Source organism: Anolis sagrei, chromosome 2 (assembly GCF_037176765.1).
Source record: "Anolis sagrei isolate rAnoSag1 chromosome 2, rAnoSag1.mat, whole genome shotgun sequence".
NCBI lineage: Eukaryota > Metazoa > Chordata > Lepidosauria > Squamata > Dactyloidae > Anolis > Anolis sagrei.
In genome coordinates this window covers 246,950,064-246,974,830 of record NC_090022.1, presented here as the reverse complement: position 1 = coordinate 246,974,830, position 24,767 = coordinate 246,950,064, and the positions used below count along the sequence as shown (strand labels likewise).

The 24,767-nt window shown below is 42.1% G+C and overlaps 1 protein-coding gene across 2 annotated transcripts in view; it reads right to left on the bottom strand.

Annotated features, from left to right (window-relative positions):
• Positions 1-24,129, bottom strand: part of FBXL17 (F-box and leucine rich repeat protein 17) — a 192,200-nt gene extending 168,071 nt beyond the window's left edge. Inside the window, exons 1-4 of one of the 2 annotated variants that reach the window (XR_010909329.1) lie at positions 23,180-24,129; positions 20,689-20,811; positions 19,183-19,440; positions 15,820-15,951 (exon numbers count right to left, since the gene is read on the bottom strand). Coding sequence is in view for 1 of the 2 variants with exons in the window: in XM_060761877.2 (XP_060617860.2) it covers positions 15,820-15,951; positions 19,183-19,440; positions 20,689-20,811; positions 23,180-23,971 (1,305 nt within the window). In the remaining variant the exon portion in view is untranslated. The remainder of the gene's footprint in view (positions 1-15,819; positions 15,952-19,182; positions 19,441-20,688; positions 20,812-23,179) is intronic. The other variant, XM_060761877.2, reaches the window with a different exon arrangement.
• Positions 24,130-24,767: the final 638 nt, after the last annotated feature.

Below are 24,767 nucleotides of genomic sequence, written 5' to 3'. Positions count from 1 at the left end.
TATTAAGCTATTTATTTCTAAAATCAAATGATGCAGACCTGTGTCCCAAAACATTATCCCACCGCATCCAGGAAGTGCCAGGAGGAGGAGGAGGAGGAGGGCGCAGGAGCCGGAGCCGATTGGATGGCGCGCGCGCGCGCTCACCCTTACACCCGGCCTCCGCGCGCCATCCAATCGGCTCCGGCTCCTGCGCCCTCCTCCTCCTCCTCCTCCTCCTCCTCCTCCCAGCTGTGTTGCAGCCAGGAAGTGCCAGGAGGAGGAGGAGGAGGAGGAGGAGGAGGGCGCAGGAGCCGGAGCCGATTGGATGGCGCGCGGAGACCGGGTGTAAGGGTGAGCGCGCGCCCGCCATCCAATCGGCTCTGGCTCCTGCGCCCTCCTCCTCCTCCTCCCAGCTGTGTTGCAGCCAGGAAGTGCCAGGAGGAGGAGGAGGAGGGCGCAGGAGCCGGAGCCGATTGGATGGCGTGCGGAGGCCGGGTGTAAGGGTGAGCGCGCGCGGGCCGGGCGCCCAACAGGCAGGGGCGGTGCTTGGCTCACTGGGTGTGCGCTCGCGCCGCCCCTTCGCCCCGCCCGCCCCATTTACTGCTGGGGTGCTTGGGAGCGCCGGATTGGCTCCCAGGCACCAGCAGCACAGTCAGCAGCCTCCATCCCATTAACGACATGAGCTGAAGCTCGTAAAATATATGGGGCTGCTGTTTCGATATTTTTAAACCCTTCCGGGTTTAAAAAAGTGTTTTGATATCGCGTCGGATATGGTAAAAATAACGAATTAATAACGATATAACGAAATAACGAACGAAACCGCACAGGCCTAGTAGCCACGTAGGCCACTTTCGTATATACAAACAGAGACTAGCTATAAAACTGCATTTGAAACAAAAATGAGTATCAAATCTATTAACATAAGTGTATCCAATCAGAATTTGTTAATTGATTTTGGGGTCCTTATCCAACGGTAACAGAGAATTAGTGACCTAATGGTGCTTTAAGGCAGCTTTTAATCAAAGTGTTTACAGACCTTGGGTAAAAATTTAACTGAAAATGAATTTCATGGAAACCATCCAGACAAACATTAATCACAAAGGAGTTTCAGATCTGGTTGAGGCTTCATGCTGGGAAACTGGAAAGCATGAAAGGCTGGGTCTGAAAGTGTGAAAGGATCCTGTAGAATAAATGGGATGACATCATGACACATAAGAATGTTCCATTTTCACCAGATTATGTGTCCCTAGTCCTCAATATGGGGGACTAGCTGCAGTCTGGAATACTTAAGATATGCATAGGATTAAAATACTATGCAAAAATCACAAACAGCTTTTTCCTTCCATCACTATTCCAAGTGCCTCTGTTTGCAGTTTGTGAAACTTTAGTACAAGAGTCTCGCTTATTCAACCTTTGCTCATCCAACGTTCTGTGTTATCCAACATGTCCAGGGTGGGAGAAAGAAAGAACCCTTGTCTGTTTTGGTACTAAATTTGTAAATACACTAATTACTACATAATGTTACTGTTTACTGAACTGCTTTTTCTGTCGATTTGTTGTAAAACACAATGTTTTGGCGCTTAGTTTGTAAAATCATACCATAATTTGACATTTAATAGGCTTTTCCTTAATCCCACCTTATTATCCAACATTTTCACTTATCCTACGTTCTGCCGGCCTATTTATGTTGGATAAGTGAGACTCTACTGTATCATTGACAGAAAACAAGCAACAGCTTTAAATGCTTCAAAAACTGTTTTTCATATTTGCTAGCCTCTGAAGATGGCCCCCAGTGGCGCAGTGGGTTAAAGCGCTGAGCTGCTGAGCTTGTTGACCGAAAGGTCACAGGTTGAAATCTGGGGAGCGGCATGAGCTTCCGCTATTAGCCACAGCTCTTGCCAACCTAGCAGTTCGAAAACATGCAAATGTGAGTAGATCAATATGTACTGCTCCGGCAGGAAGGTAACGATGCTCCATGCAGTCATGCCGACCACATGACCTTGGAGGTGTCTACAGACAACGCCGGCTCTTCGACTTAGAAATGTAGATGAGCATCACACCCCAGAGTCAGACACGACTGGACTTAATGCCAGGGGGAAAACTTTACATTTACCTTAACCTCTGAAGCTCTTTTGTATTCCTGCAAACAGCTACAAAATAGGAAGGTAGGGCATTATCTTTTTTAAGAAAGATGCTCAATTTTTAAGCGTTAATACAATCCACCAATTCTTGGAGCTATTTGTTTTAAATTTGGCAGGTTACACACAACCTCAGAAGAATCATGAAAACAGAACTTTATATCCAAATCTATTACCTACCTATTGGTTATTTTTCCACTATAGCAGGCCCCTAGTATGTACTGGGGTTTGGTTAATTTGAGGGAGATACATCATAGGACTGCCCTGTGAGTAAAGCCTAAGAAACTAACTATTGACCTCAAGATGGATTTCAATGTTTTTCCTTCTGTTATTAAGCACACAGAATGTAGATAATTTCATTCGAGTATTTGTAATTCAAGCTTATCTCCATTCCTGACTTATTTATTTGAAATTGTCTGAAAATGAGAATACAAATGCCACAGTGAAGTGTTGAATTTACACACTTGTAAGTTTACCACTTTAAAGTGTATTTTATATATGATCTTGTCAGAGAGACAACTTAAAAAGGAAAATAAAATATGACTTCCTTCAACATTTCTGCACAGAATCCCACAATTGAAAGGGACCAAACAGTTTGCTACTCCAACCCCTGGCCACAAGTAAAACAATCTCGAAAATGAAGGCACTTTATCCAACCTCTGATCAAAAAACTCCACCAAATGAAAGTCTATCATTTCCTGAGGTAATCTAGTTACTGTGAAATAACACTTGCCATCTAGTTCCTTTTTTGGCTAAATTACCAAAACACCTAGAACTCCTCTTTAAGGGAATTCATCTGTAATTTAATGGCCCTGGCTCAATGCTATGTAATTCTGGGAGTTGTAGTATGGTGAGGCATCTACACTTTTAGCAGAGAAGGCTCAAGACCTTGTAAAACTATAGCTTTCATGACTCCATAGCATTGAACCACGGCAGTTAAAGTGGATCCATTCTATAGCAGAGATGAACCCCAAGGTTTTCTTTTCCATTGCTGAAATCTTTGGTATTCCAACGCTTTTGTTTTTAAAGAAGGAATTCTAAGCTGGCAGCAACTATAACTGCCATATTACAAAGAGTGCACCATTTGCAGCTGTGCATTACATTAGTCAGCAAATACTTTTTTTTTTGGTTTCAGAGTTTTGAAAATTGAGGTGTGCATTAGATTTGATGGCACATTAGACACAAGTAAATATGGTAATTCTAAATCTTTCATCATCTTGGCACAATATTACAAATGTCATCTGACGCAAAATGCAAAGATTCACAAGAATACTGTTTTAACTCAATAGCCATATCAAGAACCACTTTTAAAGAAACGCTGTACTTAGTGTACAATTTTCAGTGAATAAAATAAAAGGAAATGCCTAATCCATGTTTCCATTTTAAGGGACACTGTAGTCAACGGGTCCAGTCCAGTGGTCAAATGCCCAGAGTCCAATGAGTAAAGTCCAAGGATCAAGGGTCTATACCATAGTCAAAAGCCAGTCCAGAGATTCAAGGTTCCAAGTTTCCAAGAGTTCAGGCAGCAGGTCAGGATACCAAAAATCCACAAAACTGGGGGGAAACCACCAATATCCACCACTAGAATAGGACAAATACTTTTCTCCCAAGATCAGTCTCCTTATAACCAGTAAAACCCAGCAGCAACCTATCTGTTGCATGCTTCCACCCTTAACTGCTTTCACCAGTAAACTCTTACTTACAGATTACTCAGCCCTTTAGAACTATTACTTACATTAACCCCCTTCCATCACCAACGGCTAAGCCTGCCACCATCAACATGACATGAATGGCATCAACTTGCCAATTTCTGCAGTAGAGCACAGGAAAAAATTGCTACAGAACACCCATGGGGAGATAGCAGTTGTCCAAGTTCTTAATTGTACTCCTCTCAATGATTCAAAGTACTGCTTTGGCTTCAAGCTGTTCTAAACTGTGTTACACATTTGTTTAGGATTTCTGTTTGTTTGTTTGTTTTTACAGTGACCTTGCAGAAAGCCAGTAGCATGCTGTTTTTATTCCTCCGCTGCAGGAATCCTGTGAGGAATGCAAAGACCTAATTCAAGTGGGGTTCTATTTTGAGGGTTTAAATGAATACTTCACTGACATACGGACCTTTCTGTCACTGTAAGCCACCACATATTTAACAAGAAGAACTGACAGAAGATACAAGGAAGACACTGAATGTAAGAGTGGATTCACACAATCCAAATTCTCTTCAGAAGACAGAACAATGTCCTGATGGTGCACAATAGCAGCATATGTAGCAGGCTTGGCTGATTTAAAAAATGGTTCAAAACTCAGTTCGGAAGTAGGGGGCGCTGTTGGTTCAATTCTAAAGTCACTTCCAAATTTTTCAGAATTTTTTAAAAAAACTTTCCAAAACTTCCAAATCAATTTGTTAATGCGGACGCACATGCACAGTAGGGAAAAACAGCACTGGCACTGGGGAAACTTCAGGGGATTTTCCCTTCCTCATTTTTAGACCAATCCTGAGGATACTTGCTATAGTGGTAGAATACATGGACCACTGTTAGCTCACCAAATTTCATAACCTTTGGCTTATCCATGGATCTCTGGCAAATTCTCAAAGTTTTTATTTTTTTTTAAAAAAAAAACAATTTTTGATAATAAAGAAAATTTGTTCCTGGTTTGAAAGTGTTCTTTCCTGTTTCATTGGGTGGGCTTTACTTTGAAAGTAGTTGTTTGCTTGTATGGCACAAACTGTGTTAAATTGGTGGAGAACACAAATCATAGTACAGACCCCCTTCAAGGGACATCTAGACTGACCCCCTTCTGGGCAGGAAGACACCACCCAAACTCTCCTGACATCCATTTGCTTCCTCTACTGAGTTGGAGGGGACCCTCAAGACACATCCATCCATTTATTCCTATTTGCAGATGCAATCAATCATTTTATTTTATCATTACTTACTTACTGACTGTAAAGAGCTGTCTGTCTGGCTGTGGCTAGCTACCCCAGTGTCTTGTTCATGGCAATCAGGCCAAAGTAAAAGAATTGTTTTTTAAGCAGTTTGTGTTGGCTTTGCATAAGTTGTTTATTGCTTGCTTTTTTTAGACTTCTTTGTAGATCAATCAGTTGATTTTATATTTAGACGAAGACTGCTACAAACAGCTATTTTTTTGGGTCCTTCAGACATCATTTGGGAAATGTAGTTTAACAGCAGGGCTTTTTGCAATTTCTACCACTGGGGGTCTGGCCTTCCCAAACTACAGTTAAGATAGCTATGATTACCCATGCCCAATGCATCCCGTCTTGCCAAAAGAATGAGATTTTTAAAGTTCCCTAGCTTTACTTGATGCTTTTTTTGGCTTTACCGAAGTTGCTTAATTGTTGTGAAAATTAAAATAACCTTGGGAGACATCCGAACATTACAGAATAATTACAAAAAAAATGGGTAAGTGGTTCAAATTCGGAATCCCCCCCCCCCCCCCACACACACACACACCTTTCCTACATGGTTCAAAACCTGCTTTAGATGTCCAATTTTTCCAAATTTCAATCATTTCCTAGCATGTCTATCCAACCTTAATGGCAGCAGAAGGTTACAAGCAGAGTTGCTGTAAAGCAAGGCTAATAAAGTAATCACTGGTAGTGAAGGCTACTTTTCCGAGCATCCTATCTCTACTATGTTTGACATCTGCATGGAACCAAAAAATCGGAATGTTCTATGGAGACTGGGACAAGTCATCTGGTCAGAACCCAGCAGCTTTTAGGATCCACCCAAAGTCAGATACTGCAGAAACAGGCTGCTCAAAGCTAGCAGACTTCATTTCCAGGAATGATGTTTACCTTCTTTCACAGATTCAGAGCCTTATTTCAAAAACTGCAGCCAGTAGAGAAACAAACATTAGAATAGCATAGTGCATCAACAGGATTCCAGACATAGGGAGGTAGCCTTTGTTATATTAAGAAGGGGGGAAAGTAGAATTGTCAAGATCCAAGGGGACAAAATATGGATTTTGATATGACCAATGGATAAGCCAAAGACTAATCCAAAGATAGCAGAAGGCCCCAGTACTATCTCAAGGCCAGCTGTCTCTAGCTGCCACTGCCATTTCCCCTCCCAGGCACTCAAAAATCAAAATCTGAAACAGTGCCATGGCAGATAGAAAAGAGGGGATTGGTGCTTCTTTTAGGCTCTCCCAGGATGAACTAAGTTCATGCCTTTTGCAACTCTATTCATAGAAGCAAATAGTTCCTTTTCTGAAAAGAGTTACAGTACAATAATCACAGTGGCCCATGGATAAGTGGACCCAGGTTTTTTGAGTTGATGTGTGACTTAAATGAGTATATAGGTTATTTGAATCAAGTCATTCACTGAGGTTAAAATTTGGCTAAATTCCATGTACAGTATATTAATCTTTTGCATACCCCAAGGATCTTAAAATGACTTCAATGTAGTATTCTGAAGCCTTGTCATTGGTGCTTTTTTATTTTAGGCTCTAAAATTATTTACCAAATAGTTCCCACTTTGTGACATCATTTCCAAGTGAAAGAATCTGACTTCTTATTCTAAAATTATGCAGCAGCCCACATAGATGCCAATCACCACTACATCAGTTAAATGCACTTGAAGAACACAATGTCTAATCTGGAAAACAGACATAGAACAACTGAAACAAGAAAATCCACTAATGATGTTATTTGTTTTGTGGTATCCTGTGCTCTCAAATGTAGTTTTTGCTCAAGATAGCAGGCAACATAAAATACATAACAATCTGAAAGCTACAGAATGCGTTTGCAATTAGTCTGACATATTGCTTAATGAGCATTCTTAAAACATAAGTGGCTAAAAAAAATAGCCAAGTAGCAGTGCATAATATATATGAGAAGTTACTTAGTATACTAATGCAGGAATGAAATCCATTAACCAAGCTGTCTATAGAAAGACAAAGCCAGGTTTAGAAAGTTATGCATACACAAATACTGTGACAGAATTCCATGGGTGAAATATTTTTTTCCGTGCCTGAAAGTACCCATCTTACACAAACCAAGCATATAAAATAGCCTTTGAAAACATGTGAAGCATATTCTAACTCCATGAAGAATGTTGAAGTAAATATAAGGCTTTGAATAAGATGAACTGAACTGATGATTACATCCCCCTTTTTGCCATTTGGGAAAGGTATATTTTTCTATTAACATGTTTTCAATTTCAGAGAAGCACTGAAGTACTTCAGATGGGGAAGACATATCAAAATATCATGTTGATACTTAATTGTTGGTCATATTTCTACCAACAATTCCTTTGGGGAGAGAGGGCAGGTTATAAATAAAGTATTCTTATTGTTATTGTAATTTATTATTATTATTATTATTATTATTATTATTATTATTATTATTCTCCTCTATGGTCCCTTCTACACTGGTACATATAATCCAGATTACCTGTTTTGAACTGGATTATAAGGAGCCCCCGGTGGCGCAGTAGGTTAAACCCCTGTGCCGGCAGGACTGAAGACCGACAGGTCATAGGTTCGAATCCGGGGAGAGGCGGATGAGCTCCCTCTATCAACTCCAGCTCTTCATGCAGGGACATGAGAGAAGCCTCCCACAAGGATGATAAAACATCAAAATCATCTGGACGTCCCCTGGGCAACGTCCTTGCAGACGGCCAGGCCCGTAGCCAGTATTTCGTTTCGGGGGGGGGGGCTGATTTTTTTTTCAGGGGGGCTTTCGGGGGGGCTGAGTTTCAGGGGGGAGGGCTGAGTCTGAGTGAAAGAGGGTCTAGCCTAGCAAACCTTTTGTATCATTACCCCAATACCCCCATGCATATGGGATATATTGAGTATGGTGATCAGATCATGATATGAATAAACATAACAATTTAAATAATGCACCAGTAAGGCCTTTTCACGAACCACCATGAGAATTTCAGGGGGGGGCTGAAGCCCCTCAAGCCCCCCCCCCAGCTATATGCCTGCAGACGGCCAATTCTCTCACACCAGAAGCGACTTGCAGTTTCTCAAGTTGCTCCTGACAAAATTAAAAAAACCTGGATTATATGGCAGTGTGCACTCATATAGCCCAGTTCAGAGCAAATAATGTGGATTATCTGCTTTGATAATCTGATTTATATGGCAGTGTAGAAGAGACCTATGTTTAGCAGGGGGAATAGGATACCAGTGTTAATAGCAATCACACTGGAATACCTTGTAAGAAAAATAATCAATAAGCTTGTATTTAACTAATCGTGTTTGTGGTAATATTCCAGAAAGGGGTTTATCAGCAATTAAACACTTTGGTGTTTGGGAGATATCAGACTGCTTCCTGTACAGAAAGAAATTATAGGACAAAGAACATCAGAAATTATATCTGTTTAGAGCGAATAGCAATAAATGATATCTGAAGATGCTAATGTCTAACTCATTCCATGTTTCCATTCCAAGAAAACAAAACCAGATGGACTAATGTGTAAATATATTGAAAACACAATTAGAAATTACCCTAAAATATTATCCTGCAAATATGGTACTGCATAAACCTGTATAATCTCTTTAAAAAGGACTACTGTAAAGGCAATGCAAAGAACATGAAAATTGACACTGCTACTTGGGAACTAGAAAATTATTTCTATGCAATATCCATTACTATACTTGCAGTCCATTATATTCAGCACTTCATTGTTGTACCAAGGATACAAAGGTATGTAGCATCTCTAAAGTCAATACTGCCATCTAAAGGTCAACAGAAGTAGGCTTTTCTACAGATTCTACAGGATTTACACATGCTAATTAACATGTGGCATTTTAAGTACTAGGAATTTTAATATATTATCAAGGTAGACAAAAAATGTTAAAATGTTTTGCCATTTACAAACAAAACAATGAAGACAGATCTGACATTACTAGTACTATCAGGAACAATGACATTTAGCATAGATTTATTATTATTGCCTAGTCTCTATTCTATGACATTATTAAAAAGATTTGGCTTCTTACTTTAAACTTCCAGAAAATAGTTTTGATTTCAGTATCTTCTCCATTTAAGGGGCACCTTAGTAACTCAAGGTATATTCCCAGATCAGCATTTGTTTTCTTAAAATTAGAATGAATCTTCTCAATCCCATAATTCTTACTGTGAAGTTGCTGATTGTTGCAAATATCAATACTATATAATCTGGGGAGGTCAGATTGAATTGACTCAGAAAACAGAAATCACTTCAGAAATGAGTTCATAAAGTACCATTTCACAGTCATTTTGGGTCCCACTCCGGGAGAAAGGCAACATACAAAAGCAACAAATGTGTTTGTGTGTGTACACACAAAAAAGCAGTGTGTGTGTGTGTGTGTGTGTGTGTGTAGAGAGGGGGGGACGCGGCAGCACAACAGGCCAAACCACTGAGCTGCAGAACTTGCTGACCAGAAGGTTGGCGGTCTGAATCTGTGGGATGGAGTGAGCTCCCGCTGTTAGCCCCAACTTCTGCCAACCTAGCTGTTTGAAAACATGCAAATGTAAGATCAATAGGTACTGCTTCGGTAGGAAAGTAATGGCACTACATGCTGTCATGCCAGCCACATGAGCTAGGAAATGTCTACGGACAATGTTGGCTCTTTGGCTTAGAAATGGAGATGAGCACCACCCCCCAAAGTCTGAGTCGACTAGACTTAATGTCAAGGGGAAACCTTTACCTTCACTTTATATGTGTATATATATGTATACGTGTGTGTATATACACATACACACAAAAGTCAAAAATGTAATGACAAATAAAATTAACCCCAAAAAGCTGAATCAATTTATCCACGGGTCAACATAAGAATTTTCTCTGTTATGGTTCCATTTATGGTCTTTTGAGTGTCTAGCTACATTGACATAACATTGAAGGGGATGCTGCTGCAACCTCCAGAATCCCCCAATCTGTGTGGAATCCATGGGCCTCCTCCCCTACCACTATTCTGTGCCTTCCCTTCTAGGCCACATACAGAGGAGTATGCAAGTTGAAAATCACTCCTCCCCCCCCCCCCTTTGCCAAGAACACTTCCCATTTGACCTGTTGCTTCTGCTGTGGTAGCACTTGCAGACCTATTCTGGCTCCTAGGCAGCAGTGCTGTACTGCTACTTCAGTTGTCAGTGCAATCAGACATGGATGCCTCCAACCCTAGGACCCACCATGGCCAGCCATGATATTATAGTCCATTATTTCCCTAGATTTACTGAAATCAAGTTTCTTAAAGGTTTAGAATATTTCTGACTGTACTTCACTTCTACTGAAACTGAAAGGTTGTTGGGATAGAACAGAACCAAGCACATCATTCTGAGCATCCTGTACAAAGGAAATAATATAAAACAAGAAAAATAGTTTTAAAAAGGAACAAAATAGTGCACCACTAATCTAAAGTTCAGGACTTGGAAACCCCAACATATCATGCCTTCAGAAAACCTAACTACACCTGTTTTATACAGTATAGTATTTCTAAAGGTTTCACTTAATAAAGGTATGTTTAAAATAGAATTTTCTAAAAATTAATTGCATTTCAACTAACCAAGATTACCTACCTGCTTACATAATTTCATTGGAGGATACTGCTGAAGTAAAATACTACTAGACCTAAAACAATATGCTAAATCACTGCTTGTACGCCACACCTTCTAGCAAATGACCATGAAGAATTGTTTTGTGCCAATGATATCATGAAAGTCACCAAACTGAAAAGTTGCTGTTTTCATAATATATCAACCTCACATCATTGTATTTGTTACATACATATTTCTGTGTTGTCAGAATGGAAACATGATCACACGCCATGGGAAAGGAATATGGATATTACAGAGGAAGAGTACGTTTGGGGGAGGGGTGGAGATAGAGGGGATCACTATATAAATACTAATTCACTTTCAACAATCTTCAGAGTTAGGCAAGTATTATAATCCCATATAGGAGGAGGAAAAAATGTGATAGTGCCTAAGATCCCATGTTAGAAGGCAGAAGCAAGCCTGGTGGACTCACCTGTTGCTTGCAGTCCTGCCCCAGTTTAGTATCAGTGGCAGCAAAACATTCCCACTGTGTCCGTATAGATGAACAAACAATGGACAAATGCATTCCTTTGACCTCTTCCAGAGTTCATGAGGATGAAAGCGGTGTGCATCCAGCTACAAGAATACAGCTGGATGCTCCAATCACATCATCGGGAGCCTTCCTCTCAAAGGTGACTTTCAAGATAAAGATGGTTGAAGGAGTGAAGGTTGTTTGGATTTTTCTTTTTAACCACCTCTTGCATTAAATGGAGTACAACACTTTCCAAAGTGCAGCCACATGACAATTGCTATGCTAAAAAAATCAGTACTTCTTAGATCACAAATGTTCATCATTATGAGGAAATTGTTTTCAGAGGATACAAGTGCAGAAACTATTACAAGTATAAAAGACTGTCATTAGATTTAGGACTCATTCACAAATAGTTTCTTAAGCTGTATTACAAAAATGAAATATACAAAAGAGGGCATTGTCCTACACCAAGTCTTTCTGACACAAGTCACTTGGAACTGTTTTCTGTTCCCCATGACTTTCTGGTGTTATTTGCACCAGGTCTGAATAGGCAATATTATCCGCTCTGCTCCAGGGATGATTCCAAAAATGTATGCTTCTCATTAAGTGAGAAAATAAGGGGGGGGGGGTTGCAGTGTTGATCAATTTAGGTAAGTCGCCACAATAAAACACATCCCTCTTCCAAGGTAAGGATAGACTACCATGTACAAACATTTAAGACATTTTCTGCTGTTGGGCATCAGGTGAACAAAATCTAGTGTAAATCCCCTGCTCAAACTTCCATACAGTGGCCCTTATTTCTCATGCCAGTAAGGTAACTCTCAAGATCCTTCAAGGAAGACTCCAGCAATACATGGAGAGAGAGTTGCCAGATGTACAAGCTGGGTTTAGAAAAGGCAGAGGAACGAGAAACCAAATTGCCAATATCCGCTGGATAATGGAGAAAGGCAGGGAGTTTCAGAAAAACATCTATTTCTGTTTTATTGATTATTCTAAAGCCTTTGACTGTGTGGATCATAATAAATTGTGGCCAGTTCTTGGTGGTATGGGCATACCAAATCACCTTGTCTCTCTCCTGAGGAATCTGTATAAGGACCAAGTAGCAATAGTAATAACTGACCATGGAACAACAGACTGGTTCAAGATTGGGAAAGGTGTACAGCAGGGTTGTATACTCTCACCCAACCTATTCAACTTGTATGCAGAACACATCATGCGATGTGTGGGCTTGACAAATCCAAGGCTGGGGTGAAAATTGCTGGAAGAAACATTAACAACCTTAGACGCAGGTTCGCAGTTTGGGTGTGATCCTGGACTCATAGCTGAGCCTGGAACCTCAGGTTTCGGCGGTGACCAGGGGAGCATTTTCACAGTTAAAACTTGTGCGCCAACTGCGCCCGTACCTTGGGAAGTCTGACTTGGCCACGGTAGTCCACGCTCTGGTTACATCCCGTCTAGACTACTGCAACGCTCTCTACGTGGCGTTGCCTTTGAAGACGGCTCGGAAGCTCCAGCTAGTCCAACGCTCGGCAGCCATGATACTAACAGGAGCGGAGCGCAGGGAGCATACAACTCCTCTGCTGCACCAGCTCCACTGTCTGCCGATTTGCTACCGGGCTCAATTCAAAGTGCTGGCATTGGCCTATAAAGCCCTAAACGGTTCTGGCCCAAGTTACCTATCCGAACGTATCTTTGCCTATCAGCCCGCCAGGACCCTAAGATATTCTGGGGAGGCCCTGCTCTCTATCCCGCCTGCTTCACAGGTGCAGCTGGCGGGGACGAGAGACAGGGCCTTTTCTGTGGTGGCCCCCCGGCTGTGGAACGCCCTTCCTATGGAGGTAAGATCAGCCCCCTCGCTAATGGTGTTCCGAAGAAGATTAAAAACTTGGATGTTTGAACGGGCATTCGGTTAAACAGTGCAATGAATGTGATGATTACAGGAATGGAAATTTGGACGACGGATTGGATCACGACTCTAGTTATGAGATGCATTGTGTTGTCTATTGTTGTGTCAATATTGTATATTATGCTTTTATGGTTTTAAATTGTATATCGTTGATTGATTCTTATCCTTGTTGTAAACCGCATTGAGTCACCTGTTGGGCTGAGAAACTGCGGTATACAAGTAAAGTAAATAAATATGCAGATGACACCACTTTGATGGCCGAAAGCGAGGAGGAGCTGAGGAACCTTCTAATCAAGGTGAAAGAAGAAAGCGCAAAAGCTCGGTTGCAGTTAAACATCAAAAAAACCAAGATTATGGCAACAAGAATGATTGTCAACTGGGAAATATAGGGAGAAAACGTGGAGGCAGTGAGAGACTTTGTATTTCTAGGTGCAAAGATTACTGCAGATGCAGACTGCAGCCAGGAAATCAGGAGACGCTTACTTCTTGGGAGACGCTTACTTCTTGATAAAATAGCGAAGAGTAGAGACATCACACTGGCAACGAAGATCCCCATAGTTAAAGCAATGGTATTCCCCATAGTCACTTATGGATGTAAGAGCTGGACCATAGGGAAGGCTAAGCGAAGGAAGATAGATGCTTTTGAACTGTGGTGCTGGAGGAAAGTGCTGAGAGTGCCTTAGACAGCGAGAAGATCCAACCAGTCCATACTTCAAGAAATAAAGCCTGACTGCTCATTGGAGGGAAAAATAGTAGAGGCCAAGATGAAGTACTTTGGCCACATCATGAGAAGAAAGGAAAGCTTAGAGAAGAGTATGATGCTGGGGAAAATGGAAGGAAAAAGGAAGAGGGCAAGATGGATGGATGGCATCCTTGAAGTGACTGGATTGACCTTGAAAGAGCTGGGGGTGGTGACGACCGACTGGGAGCTCTGGCATGGACTGGTCCCTGAAGTCACGAAGAGTCGGAAACGACTGAACAAATGAACAACAACAACATACTGATTTTTTTGAGATCAGAAAAATACTAACAACCTAACAGGATATGGTACCAAGAAGTTCTTCAGCACTGCAGGCACAAAGCCAATTAACAAGGCAGTTGAATTGCTTTTCAATATATTTTGCGTAAGCTTTCTGCAAAGTGCACTGGGCAGCAAATACAACTATGTATTTTTTTAAATACTCCAGCAACTTGTTTTTGAGACATAGTTTTTCATTGACATATGGTGAAATCAATCTGTCAAAGGTCTTTGGTTCCATTTGATTCAATTTCACGAAGTTATACATTTAACAACTCACATACACTGAGAAGAGAATATAATAAAAAAAACCTCAAGGCCTACTGACTGCCCTTTCTGTAAAACCTTACATTAAACTGAGAAGTAGGAGCCGCAGTGCCGCAATGGGTTAAACCCTTGTGCCACCTGAACTGCTGACCAGTGGTTCGAATCCATGAGACAGGGTGAGCTCCTGTCTGTTAGCTCCAGCTTCCCATGTGTGGTCATGAGAGAAGCATACCACAGGATTGTACCACATCTGGGCATTCCCTGGGCAGCATCTCTGCAGATTGCCAATTCTCTGCAACCTGCAGCTTCTCAAGTTGCTTCTGACACGATTAAAAAAAAAAGACTGAGAAGTCCATGACAGTTTTCTGTTGCTAACTCTTTTCCAGTACATTTCAAAAGTTCTCCAAACAAATGGTCATGTTGTCAGAAAAAGATCTAGTTGCCCTATGAAGACCTGCAGAAAAGTTAGTAGTATTCAAAGCAAGCTGGATTTTTATGAAGTTTGATCTGTTACAATGTTACTCATGTTCTTTTTTTAATGACATATCTCATTTAAGTGTATGAAGTTCTATCACCAAAGAATCATCAAAGAATATTTTTATGAAATTATCACAAGGTTATAATGGGGTTTTTGTGCAACTAACAAAATGTGTCTGCCTTACTGAATCAGACCAAGCTTCCATCTACTCACCATTCTGTGCCTAAACAATTGTCAACCACATATATTTGAAAAGCTTGACCTAGGATTTACATTCAACTATACACTAAATTTCTACACCTCTTTAACTCTTTATACAGTTATTATTTAATAACTGACATAGTGTTAAAAGCCGACACATCTTTATCATATAAACAGTCATGTAAACAAGTCCTGCAAGCAGAAAAGGAACAGGTATATAAATGATGCAAACCCATTTACATCACCTTAAATCTGCAATAATTTATAAAGAAACTTGTGTGTCCACTACAGCACTATCCTCCAGAAACCCAACTTAGATGTATACCAATTGGCAGTTTCCAAGCATGTTACAGTAGAGGAAATTGGTCAATTTAATCAACAGCTGGGGAAAATTTGTGTTAAGATACTTGTATTTTGAATCATTGTGTAGTATACTTTGAACTTTGACAAGCTTTGTTTGTACATTGAATGCTCTATGACTATAGTATATACATGACAAACATTCTCATGGTTTATATTATTAGATTATATTATTGTTTATAGTGGCCTCTTGCCCTTGAAAAAACAAGAGAAACATTTTCTTCAGTAAGCAGTCCACTCTTAATAGTATTGATCAGTGTAATCCAAATGTTAATAATAATATTTTAGTATTTTAAATCAGCATTTGCATTGTAGGTTAATTTTATCAGAAAAAGAAAAGACTCCAACCAGGTCACACTTAAAACAAAATTAACATACAACTATGTTCATGGGGTAGGGAAGGAGATGGACAAATATGCTGGCGTTTCCCATTTTAATACATGATAGCAAGTACTTACTAATTTGTTTTCCTGCATGTATATTCTCTGTAACTTCAGGCAGCCTTTGGCTATAATGATCATTCCTTCATCTGAGATCTTGTAACATTGTCCAAAATGAATATCTTTCAGTTCCCGACACTCTGAGCCCAGCTGCAAATGAAGTTAATACATGCATAAATATAGCCACTTAGTAATATATACCTGCCTTCAAACTTCACAATATATATGCAAGTATTACAATGTTACAGAGCTAATTTCAATGTTAACTATTAAACTGGTGACAATATTATATTGCTCCCAAAACATAAAATCACATGAACTCTATATATGTCAACAGTTCAAGACAGTTATAATGCAAGCTAACTGATATCCCTAATTTATTTTCTGCCATTGTAATAACACTTATTAACATATAGAAAATATCCAATGTAGCCGTCACCTCCAATTGATAAATAAAACTTGCATCTAGAAAGAGAAGCACAGAAATGATAAGGATTGATCAATTTATTCAAATATTTGAAAGCCACTTTCAAGAACAACCCAAGTTTGATCTTAGAATGTGGCAAGGATTCTATCAATGAAGGCAGCCCTTTAAAACCCCTAACTACTTTAACTGTCATGGCTCCATCGTACAGAATCCATGGACTTGCCATTTGGTCTATACTTAGAATTTTCCTGTACACTCTCCTGAACTCTATTAAGAGCTCCATGGCAAAGAGTTCAACGTACCTCATGAAACTACAAATTCTAAGATGGAACCCTGGCAGTTAAAGTAGTATAAAGTATAGTATGGATATACCTCAGACTAAGTCCAGCACTTTGCACTGGGTCAAGAAAATACAATGAAAATCACCACAACTGATGCAAAAACTGAAGTTATGTTTAGCATAGCAGAATGTCATATTTTGCAAAAGCTCTATCTTCCAGACTTCTCTCAAAAATAGGCCTACACAACCTATGCCACTCCAGGTGTTTTGGACTTCAGCTCCGAGAATTCCTGATCATTTGAAAAGCTGACTAGGACTAATAGGGGTTGAAGTTCCAAACACCAAAAGGGTGACAGGTAGTGCAAGCCTGCTCAAAAGTAACCTTGTGTGAAACACACTGCAGTAGAAGGAAATCAGTATTCAACCTGAAAAATCAGCGGCTGACAAGGAAATAGGGGATATGCAACCCAAAATAGGTAAAAAAGTACTCAAGGAATACCTGGCTACTCTAAACAAATTCAGTTCTCCAGGGCCAACTGAACTACATCCAAGAGTATTGAAGAAACCAGCAGAAATAATTTCAGAACCACTGGCAATAATCTTTGAGAATTCTTGAAGAACAGGAGAAGTCCCAGAAGACTAGAGAAGGGCAAATGTTGGCCCTATCTTCAAGGGGGTGGGGGGAGGCTCCAAAGAATTACTGTTCTGTCAGCCTGACATCAATACCACGAAAAATTCTGGAGATCATTAAGGAGGCAGTCTGTAACCAGTTAGAAAAGAATGATGTGATCACTAAAAGTCAACATGGATTTCTGAAAAACAGGTCACAAAATTTGGAACCAGATTTTTTTTTGTTGTGTAAGGAGTAACTTGAGAAACTGCAAGTCACTTCTGGTGTGAGAGAATTGGCTGTCTGCAAGGACGCTGCCCAGGGGACGTCCGGATGATTTGATGTTTTTTATCATCCTTGTGGGAGGCTTTTCTCATGTCCCCGTATGAGGAACTGGAGCTCATAGAGGGAGCTCATCCGCCTCTCCCTGGATTCGAACCTGCGACCTGTCGGTCTTCAGTCCTGCCGGCACAGGGGTTTAATCCACTGTGCCACCGGGGGCTCTGGAACCAGATTAAATAATCAAAACATTTAAAGCGAAACTAAAAAGCATCTATCCGTACCCATTAAAACATATATGCTGTTGGTGACTCCCTTTAAAATATATGCAAGATTAACGAACATCCAGGTGCTTAATCTAAGTAATATAGTTGGGACAACCCATTAGGGGAGCTGAGAGGACAGCAGACACAGATGGTGGTAAGTCCTGAATTGGAAATCAAAAGACAGAACTCAAACTGCTGAGCCACCATACGGTTCTGCTTCCATTCTTTTGTAAGCAATTAATCTGTAAACTTTGAAGTTGACATGTTCTTGGAACACAGAAGTAGCACAAGAAAAAGCAGCATAACCAGTAGTACCCCATTGAGCAAATTGTTCTGTCACCACAACAAAAAGCCGTCTTTCACATTTTTGCCTTGTCAGGTAGTGGGATGCTGTCATGCAATGGGTTGAGCACAGGGCCATAACACCTCTGCACAATTGGGAATGGACCCAGAACACAGACCATGCAGGTTTTTTTTTAACATGCCACTAGAACACAACTATCAATGTTAGAAGAGTTCTTTATAAAAACTTAAACACTAGAGTCACTTTATATGCTAAAAGTTTCCAATAGAGATCTTTTGAGTTCTAATCTTCAAGAGCGATCTTTGAGTTCTTAAGAAACAGAAAACTTCTGTTTCTGCACAAATATATATTTTTATTTAACACTTACATTCTAGTCCTATAAGTGGTTATTCAGGAGTTGTTAGGATCAGTGCTGAAGACAAGGATGAAGGGCCTTTCGGATTTGTGTCAGCATTTGTGTCTGCAGCAGAGTTGGAGCAGCAACCTGCTCTGCAGAGGTGATTCAGGAGTCTCAAAAGACTAAGGAGGATGAGCCAGGGCAGGATCAGAATTTCCAGTGAAAGAGCCAGAAATAAGGATCTCAACTTAGCTGCAGTTAAGAACTGAGAGCATTCAGCTGAGAAGAATGAATCAGTTGCCTCAGCAAAGAGCAAACAAGTGAGGGCACTTGAAAAGTGGCAGAAAGAGCTAAAGGCTGGACTGATTCTGTACTGAGAACAATTTTTGTAGAACTGCACAGCCAGGATCCCTGCTGCTGAACTCTTGTCTTGGACCTTGATTCTTGTTGGACTGACTATGCTTGTCTTGACCCTGGACTCGCTTGCCTTGAACCTTGATGCTTGCTGGATTTGTATATGCTTTGGAAGATGCATTTGGATTTATTGATACTGTTTGGCTTGAACACTGGACTGAACTGTGACTATTCCTGTGCTTTGCTTCTACTGAATTGATTCATGTGTATAACCCTGGACCAACTGCCACTGTTACTGGTGAGCAGCTGTGTTGGCAGGGATTCCTGACAGGAGTCCCACAAAATCTTGTTGGGCTTTCCTTCAAATTAGAATGCAAGTTAGAACCTGTAAAATCTTCCTGGCATTAAGTTCCATTTTACTCAACAGAGCATATTGTAACCAGACATATATAGCATTGCACTGTACACAACGAGGACAGTATAATACACTCAAAATTTTCTTTTGAACCTTTCACCAAGCTTACCTGCTTGAGTCCTTCATCTGTAAGCCGATCTTGGTTACCCACATGTACTTTCTGTAGTTGAGGACACTGTGAGGCCACTGCAATTATAGATGTATCAGAAAGCTGTTTACATCTATAGGCCGTATACCTTAGCAGTCCAGGGCATTTAGATGCCAGCACACATACTCCAGTATCTGATACATTACGGCAATCTGAAATATTGATTTCAGTTATATTCTGACTCCGTGATGCAATTCTTTCAAGTAACTCATCAGTGACCTGTGAAATAAAATTCAATATGCAAAATTAATTTTGATAACTGTTTTACATTTTTTTATAAAACTGGATAAACAAAACCAGATGGAAGTATCAGCAAGTTCCGCAGTATATACCTAGCACTCATGAGCAGCATCCACTCACACAAACCTAAGTTTCTTTACAACATAAATTTGTAAAATCTGCTAACAATCCCAACTGTAGTATTATGCGAGCACAACAGATAAAGAATGAGCCCAAAATCTCCTGGATTCACCTCAATTTCCATCTGACTCTAGCCCAACTCTGACATTCTCTAAAACCTCCACTCTGCTATTGTAGCATTTATGAGGAGCCACCAATCTGGCCATGGTACAAAGGTTTAACTGTTCATTTGCACTGGAAATAACATTATTCTAGATACTAAGTGATCAATATTCACATAATCATGTTCCATGTGTCTTTAGTCTGTTAAGAGTCTTAAGGGTGATATTAACATACTATCTTCCATCCTATAAATATATTAAGCCATAAGGGTTGTAGCTATAGTTGTCAACGTTCGTGAAAGGTGTTTTTTAAAATAATAATAATAATAATAAAAGATAAGAGCTACCAAACCAAGGACAGACAGGCTTCTTCTTTATCCAATGACTACAATACATCATAAAAGTATTATTTAATATTTATATACTACCCTTTCTTCCTCAAAAAGCCATTGCAGTAGTTAAAAATAAGCTTACAATAGAAGAATTTTAAATTGCTATTATTAAAACCTATAAAATGTATTATACACAGTTGGCCTTCCACATTTGACCCACTCAGAAATTAAAAAATGACAAATTTTGTAAGTTCCCCCAAAACATGCATTCCACAGACTTCTGTAAACAGCACCAATCTATCACTAACTTTCCCATCCTCCTAGGAACCCACAGCGAGATTTCAAACACCATTCCAGCCCATGAATTTGATCAACCCATTCCTCTTCCTCCCAGCCCACCTCCCTTCAATCTCCTTTCCTTCCAACAGAATCATTCAGATTTTAAAACCATTTCCAGACCATCAACCTCCTCACTCCATTCTTTTTCCCTCCCCAATCCTCTTTCTCTCAATCTCCTGTCCTTCCAACAACACAAATCAAACTTTGAGCCCCATATTAAACCCTTTTCTCTTCCTCCCAATCCACATTTTCTCAATCTCAATGTTGACTGGAACAAGATGGAATGGGATTGCTTTTACAGATGTATTCATTTTTCAATAAATGTTCTTTCATACCTGCTGACGACTACTAAGATCCAATTGCTTCCAAAACTGGAAATCTAAACAAAGATCACGCCAATATTTACAAACCAATGATGCTGAAAGACATCGTTCATTCAAAGATAAGTTGGAAAATATCTACAAAAGGGAGAAAAAAACAGAAATTAGTTAAAGCTAAATTTCTTGAAATTCTTTCAAAAATATGCCCTGAAAACAGTTTTCTTCTGAGTTTGCGTCTTCGCACTTCACAAAAAATTATTTAATCAAGCTACAACTCTTTTAACTAAAATACCCAGAAATAACATGTGTACTAGATGAATGACTGTGCCATATACATAGGCAGCATTATGCTGAGTAAAAAGCTTAAGGACTTCACCAACAATGAGCGATCATAAAGCAGTTCTATTTGGCTAGAGAACTCATAGACTCCTAGAGTTGGAAGACCATTCAGTCCACAAAGGCCATGCAGGAAAAGACAAGCAAAGTACTCCCTACAGACGGCTAACCAGCCTTAAAAACCTCCAAAGAAGCCTCCACCCTGCTCCAAGGCAGCATATTCCACTGCTGAACAGCTCTTACTGTCAGGAAGTTCTTCCTAATGTTTATGTGAAATCTTTTTTCCTGCAATTTGAATCCATTGCTCCAGTGTTTCCCAGTCTTCAGAGCAGCAGAAAACAAGCCTGCCCTTTTCTCAGTGTGACATCCTTTCAAATATTTGAACAGGTCATTCATGTCTCATCTCAGTCGCTCCAAGCTAAAGACCCAGATCCCGATGCTATTCCTCATTCTAAACCTTTGATAGTTTTGGACGCCCTTCTCTGGACACATTCCAGCTTGTCAAAATCCTTCTCAAATTGCACGGCCCAGAACTGGACACAGAGTGGATCCTGTCTGGTCCTGTCCTTTGGGATATTACTTTACTTTCCAATTTGGTATCATTTGCAAATTTGATAAGCATGCCTTCTATTCTGTCATCCAAGCCACTGATAAATATGTTGAATAGCACTGGGCTCAGGACAGACTCCTTTGGTACCCACTGGCCACTTCTCTCCAGGATGAGGACAGGATCACAATCCAAAATAACTTTAACAAGTTAGAGAGATAGGTCAAAACTAACAAAATGAATTCCAACAGGGAGAAATCCTCACACTGTGGCTCTCCATCTGTTTCGGCCTCCAACTCCTAGAACAGTGGTTCTCAACATGTGGGTCCCAAGATGCTTTGGCCTACAACTCCCAGAAATCCAAACAGATGACAAACTGGCTAGGATTTCTGGGAATTGTAGGCCAAAAGACCTGGGGGGCCCAAAGGTTGAGAACCACTGTCCTAGAAGATCTAGCCAGTTTGTTCAATGGTCGGGAATTCTTGAGGTTGGAGGCCCAAACAACTGGAGAGCCGGAGTTTGACGATGCCTGGTCTAGATCATAGCCCCACTCTATTCTGCTTTGGCCAGACCTCACCTGGAATAACCTTGGCCCACACCTGGGCATCACAGTTTAAGGTCATTGACAAGCTGGAAGGTGTCCAAAATGATCAAATGTTTTGGAACCAAGCCATATGAGGAATGGCTGAGGGATCTGGGTATGTTTCGCTTGGAGAAAAGGTGGCTGAGAAGGGACATGATTTATTTATTGTGTCAGAAGTGAGTTGAGGGTACAGTTAAAATGCATTTAAAAACACAAAGTTTAAAAAAAGAACTTGGCTTTATACTAAATATTATTTGACCAGGGACATGAGTGACATGTTAAAATATATGAAAGGATGTCATGCTGAGGAGGGGGCAACCTTGTTTTCTGATGCTCTGGAGACTAGTACACAATGGATTCAAATTGCAAGAAAAATATTCCCATGAAATGGGAGAAAAAACGTATTTATAGGAAGAGCTGTTTGACAGTCGAATGTGCTGCCTTCAAGCATGGTGGGGCCTCCTCTGGAGGTTTTCAAACAGAACCTGGATGGCCACCTGTCAAGAGTGCTTTGATTGTATTTTCCTGCCTGGGAGAAAGGGGTTGGGCTAGATGGCCCTGAGGAGGGTGTCAGTCTCTTCCACCTCTAAGGTAAGTCCAGTTGTGTTCAACTCTGGGGGTTGGTGCTCATCTCCATTTTTAAGCCAAAGAGCCAGCATTGTCTGTAGATATCTCCGAGGTAAAGTGGCCAGCATTACTGCACGGAGCGCTGTTACCTTCCAGCCAGAGCAGTACCTATTGATCTACTCACCTTTGCATATTTTCAAACTTATAGGTTGGCAGAAGCTGTGGCTAACAGCAGGAGCTGTTCCCCAGATTTGAACCAGCGACCTTTTGGTCAGCAAGTTCAGCAGCTCAGCGGTTTAACCCACGGCACTACCAGGGGGCGGGGCATAAATAAGGTAAATAAATAAATGGCCACCTGTCAGAAGTGCTTTGATTGTATTTTCCTGCGTGGCTGGATGGCAGGGGGAGATCGGTCTCTTCCATCTGCCCCCCCCCCCGCGCCCACATAGTTTGGCCCAAAGTGGTGAGCTCACCTTGAGGAGGATGGAGGGCGGCAGCTGGTTGATGTCCGGGGTGGGGCCGGGGGGCTCCCCGCGAGAGCAGCAGTCGCCGGGGTTTTCGGGGGGCTCCTCGCAGTCGGGGGGCTCTCGCCGGGGCTCCTGCTGGCGCCGCTCGCCCTTCTTGTTCTTCTCCTCGCCCTCCTCCTCCTCCTCCTCGCCGCCGACTCGGGGTGCTTGGGGCCGGGCCCCTTCGGCGGGCAGCGCCCTCCCGGCCCCGTTCTCGCTGGCGGCGGGCTCCCTGGGCTCGGAGGCGGAGGGCAGCGGGCAGGCGAGCTGCGCGGGTGGCGGAAGCGGCGGGGCGGCGCTGTCAGGGCCGGCGGCGATGGCGGCGCAGCGGGGCTGCTTGCGGGGCGGGCAGGCGGGCAGTCCGACGCCTTTGCGCTTGCAGACCATCTCCGGCGGAGCCTGGCCGCTCTCCAGGGCAGGGCCGGGGGCGCCTCGACGCCCGGGAGGGGGCGGCGGCGGCGGCGGCGGGAGGAGGAGTCCGGAGAGCAGCAGGTGCCGGCGGAGGCGTGGGCAGCGGAGGCCGCGCTCTTCCTTCAGCGCCGCCAAGAGGCGCGGGGAGGGCCGCCTGGCCTGCGGGGGCTCCTCGGGGGCGCCGTGGACCAAGAAGCACAGCATGCAAGGCCCGCGGAGGAAGCAGCCCCGGCTCCCGCCGCTCAGCGCCCGGCGGCGGAGGCGAAAGCGGCGGCGGAGGCGGCTCTGCTCCGCGCTGCGTCCCGGCGCGGCTCCCGTTCCCTCCTTCCGCGAGAGAAAGTGGCCCATAAAGGAGGAGGACGCCCTCTCCCTCACGACATGGCCCCTCACAGCTCCACGCAGAACCGGCGAGCCATTCTCAGGCCGGCGACCACAACACAGCCACTTCCGGGATCTCGGCGGAAAAACACTCCTCTTCCGGCGCTCTCGAGGCAAGCAAGCCCCGCCCACGAGCTCGGTTTGTCAACCACCAAAACAAAAAGGCTCCGGGATGCCTTCACTTCCGGCTTCTGAGGGATTTCCCTCTACGCCTGCGCAGTGGAGCTCAAGCTTCGCTCCGCCAGGTTCGTTTAGACTTCAACTCCCAGAAGCCTCAGCCAGCTTGGCCCACTGTCGGGAATCCTGGGAGTTGAAGTCCCGAAACCTACAGGCTCCACTTTTGGGCAGCATTGACATAATAAGACGAGACGGCTAGCGGAATGTGGCCATACAGCGCGAATATCTCACAGCAACGCAGTGATTCCGGCCATGAAAGCCTTCAACAACACATTGACATAATACATGGCTGCCAATCTGCTACCGAACACAATTCAAAATGGGTTGTTGTAGGCTTTTTTCGGGCTGTATGGCCATGGTCTAGAGGCATTCTCTCCTGACGTTTCGCCTGCATTTTGGCAAGCATCCTCAGAGGTAGTGAGGTCTGTTGGAACTAGGCAAAAGGGTTTATATATCTGTGGAAGGACCAGGGTGAGACAAAGGACTCTTCTCTGCTAGAGCTAGGTGTGAATGTTTCAACTGACCACCTTGATTAGCATATAATGGCCTGACAATTCATAATGCTGGCTTTAGCCTATAAAAACCTAAG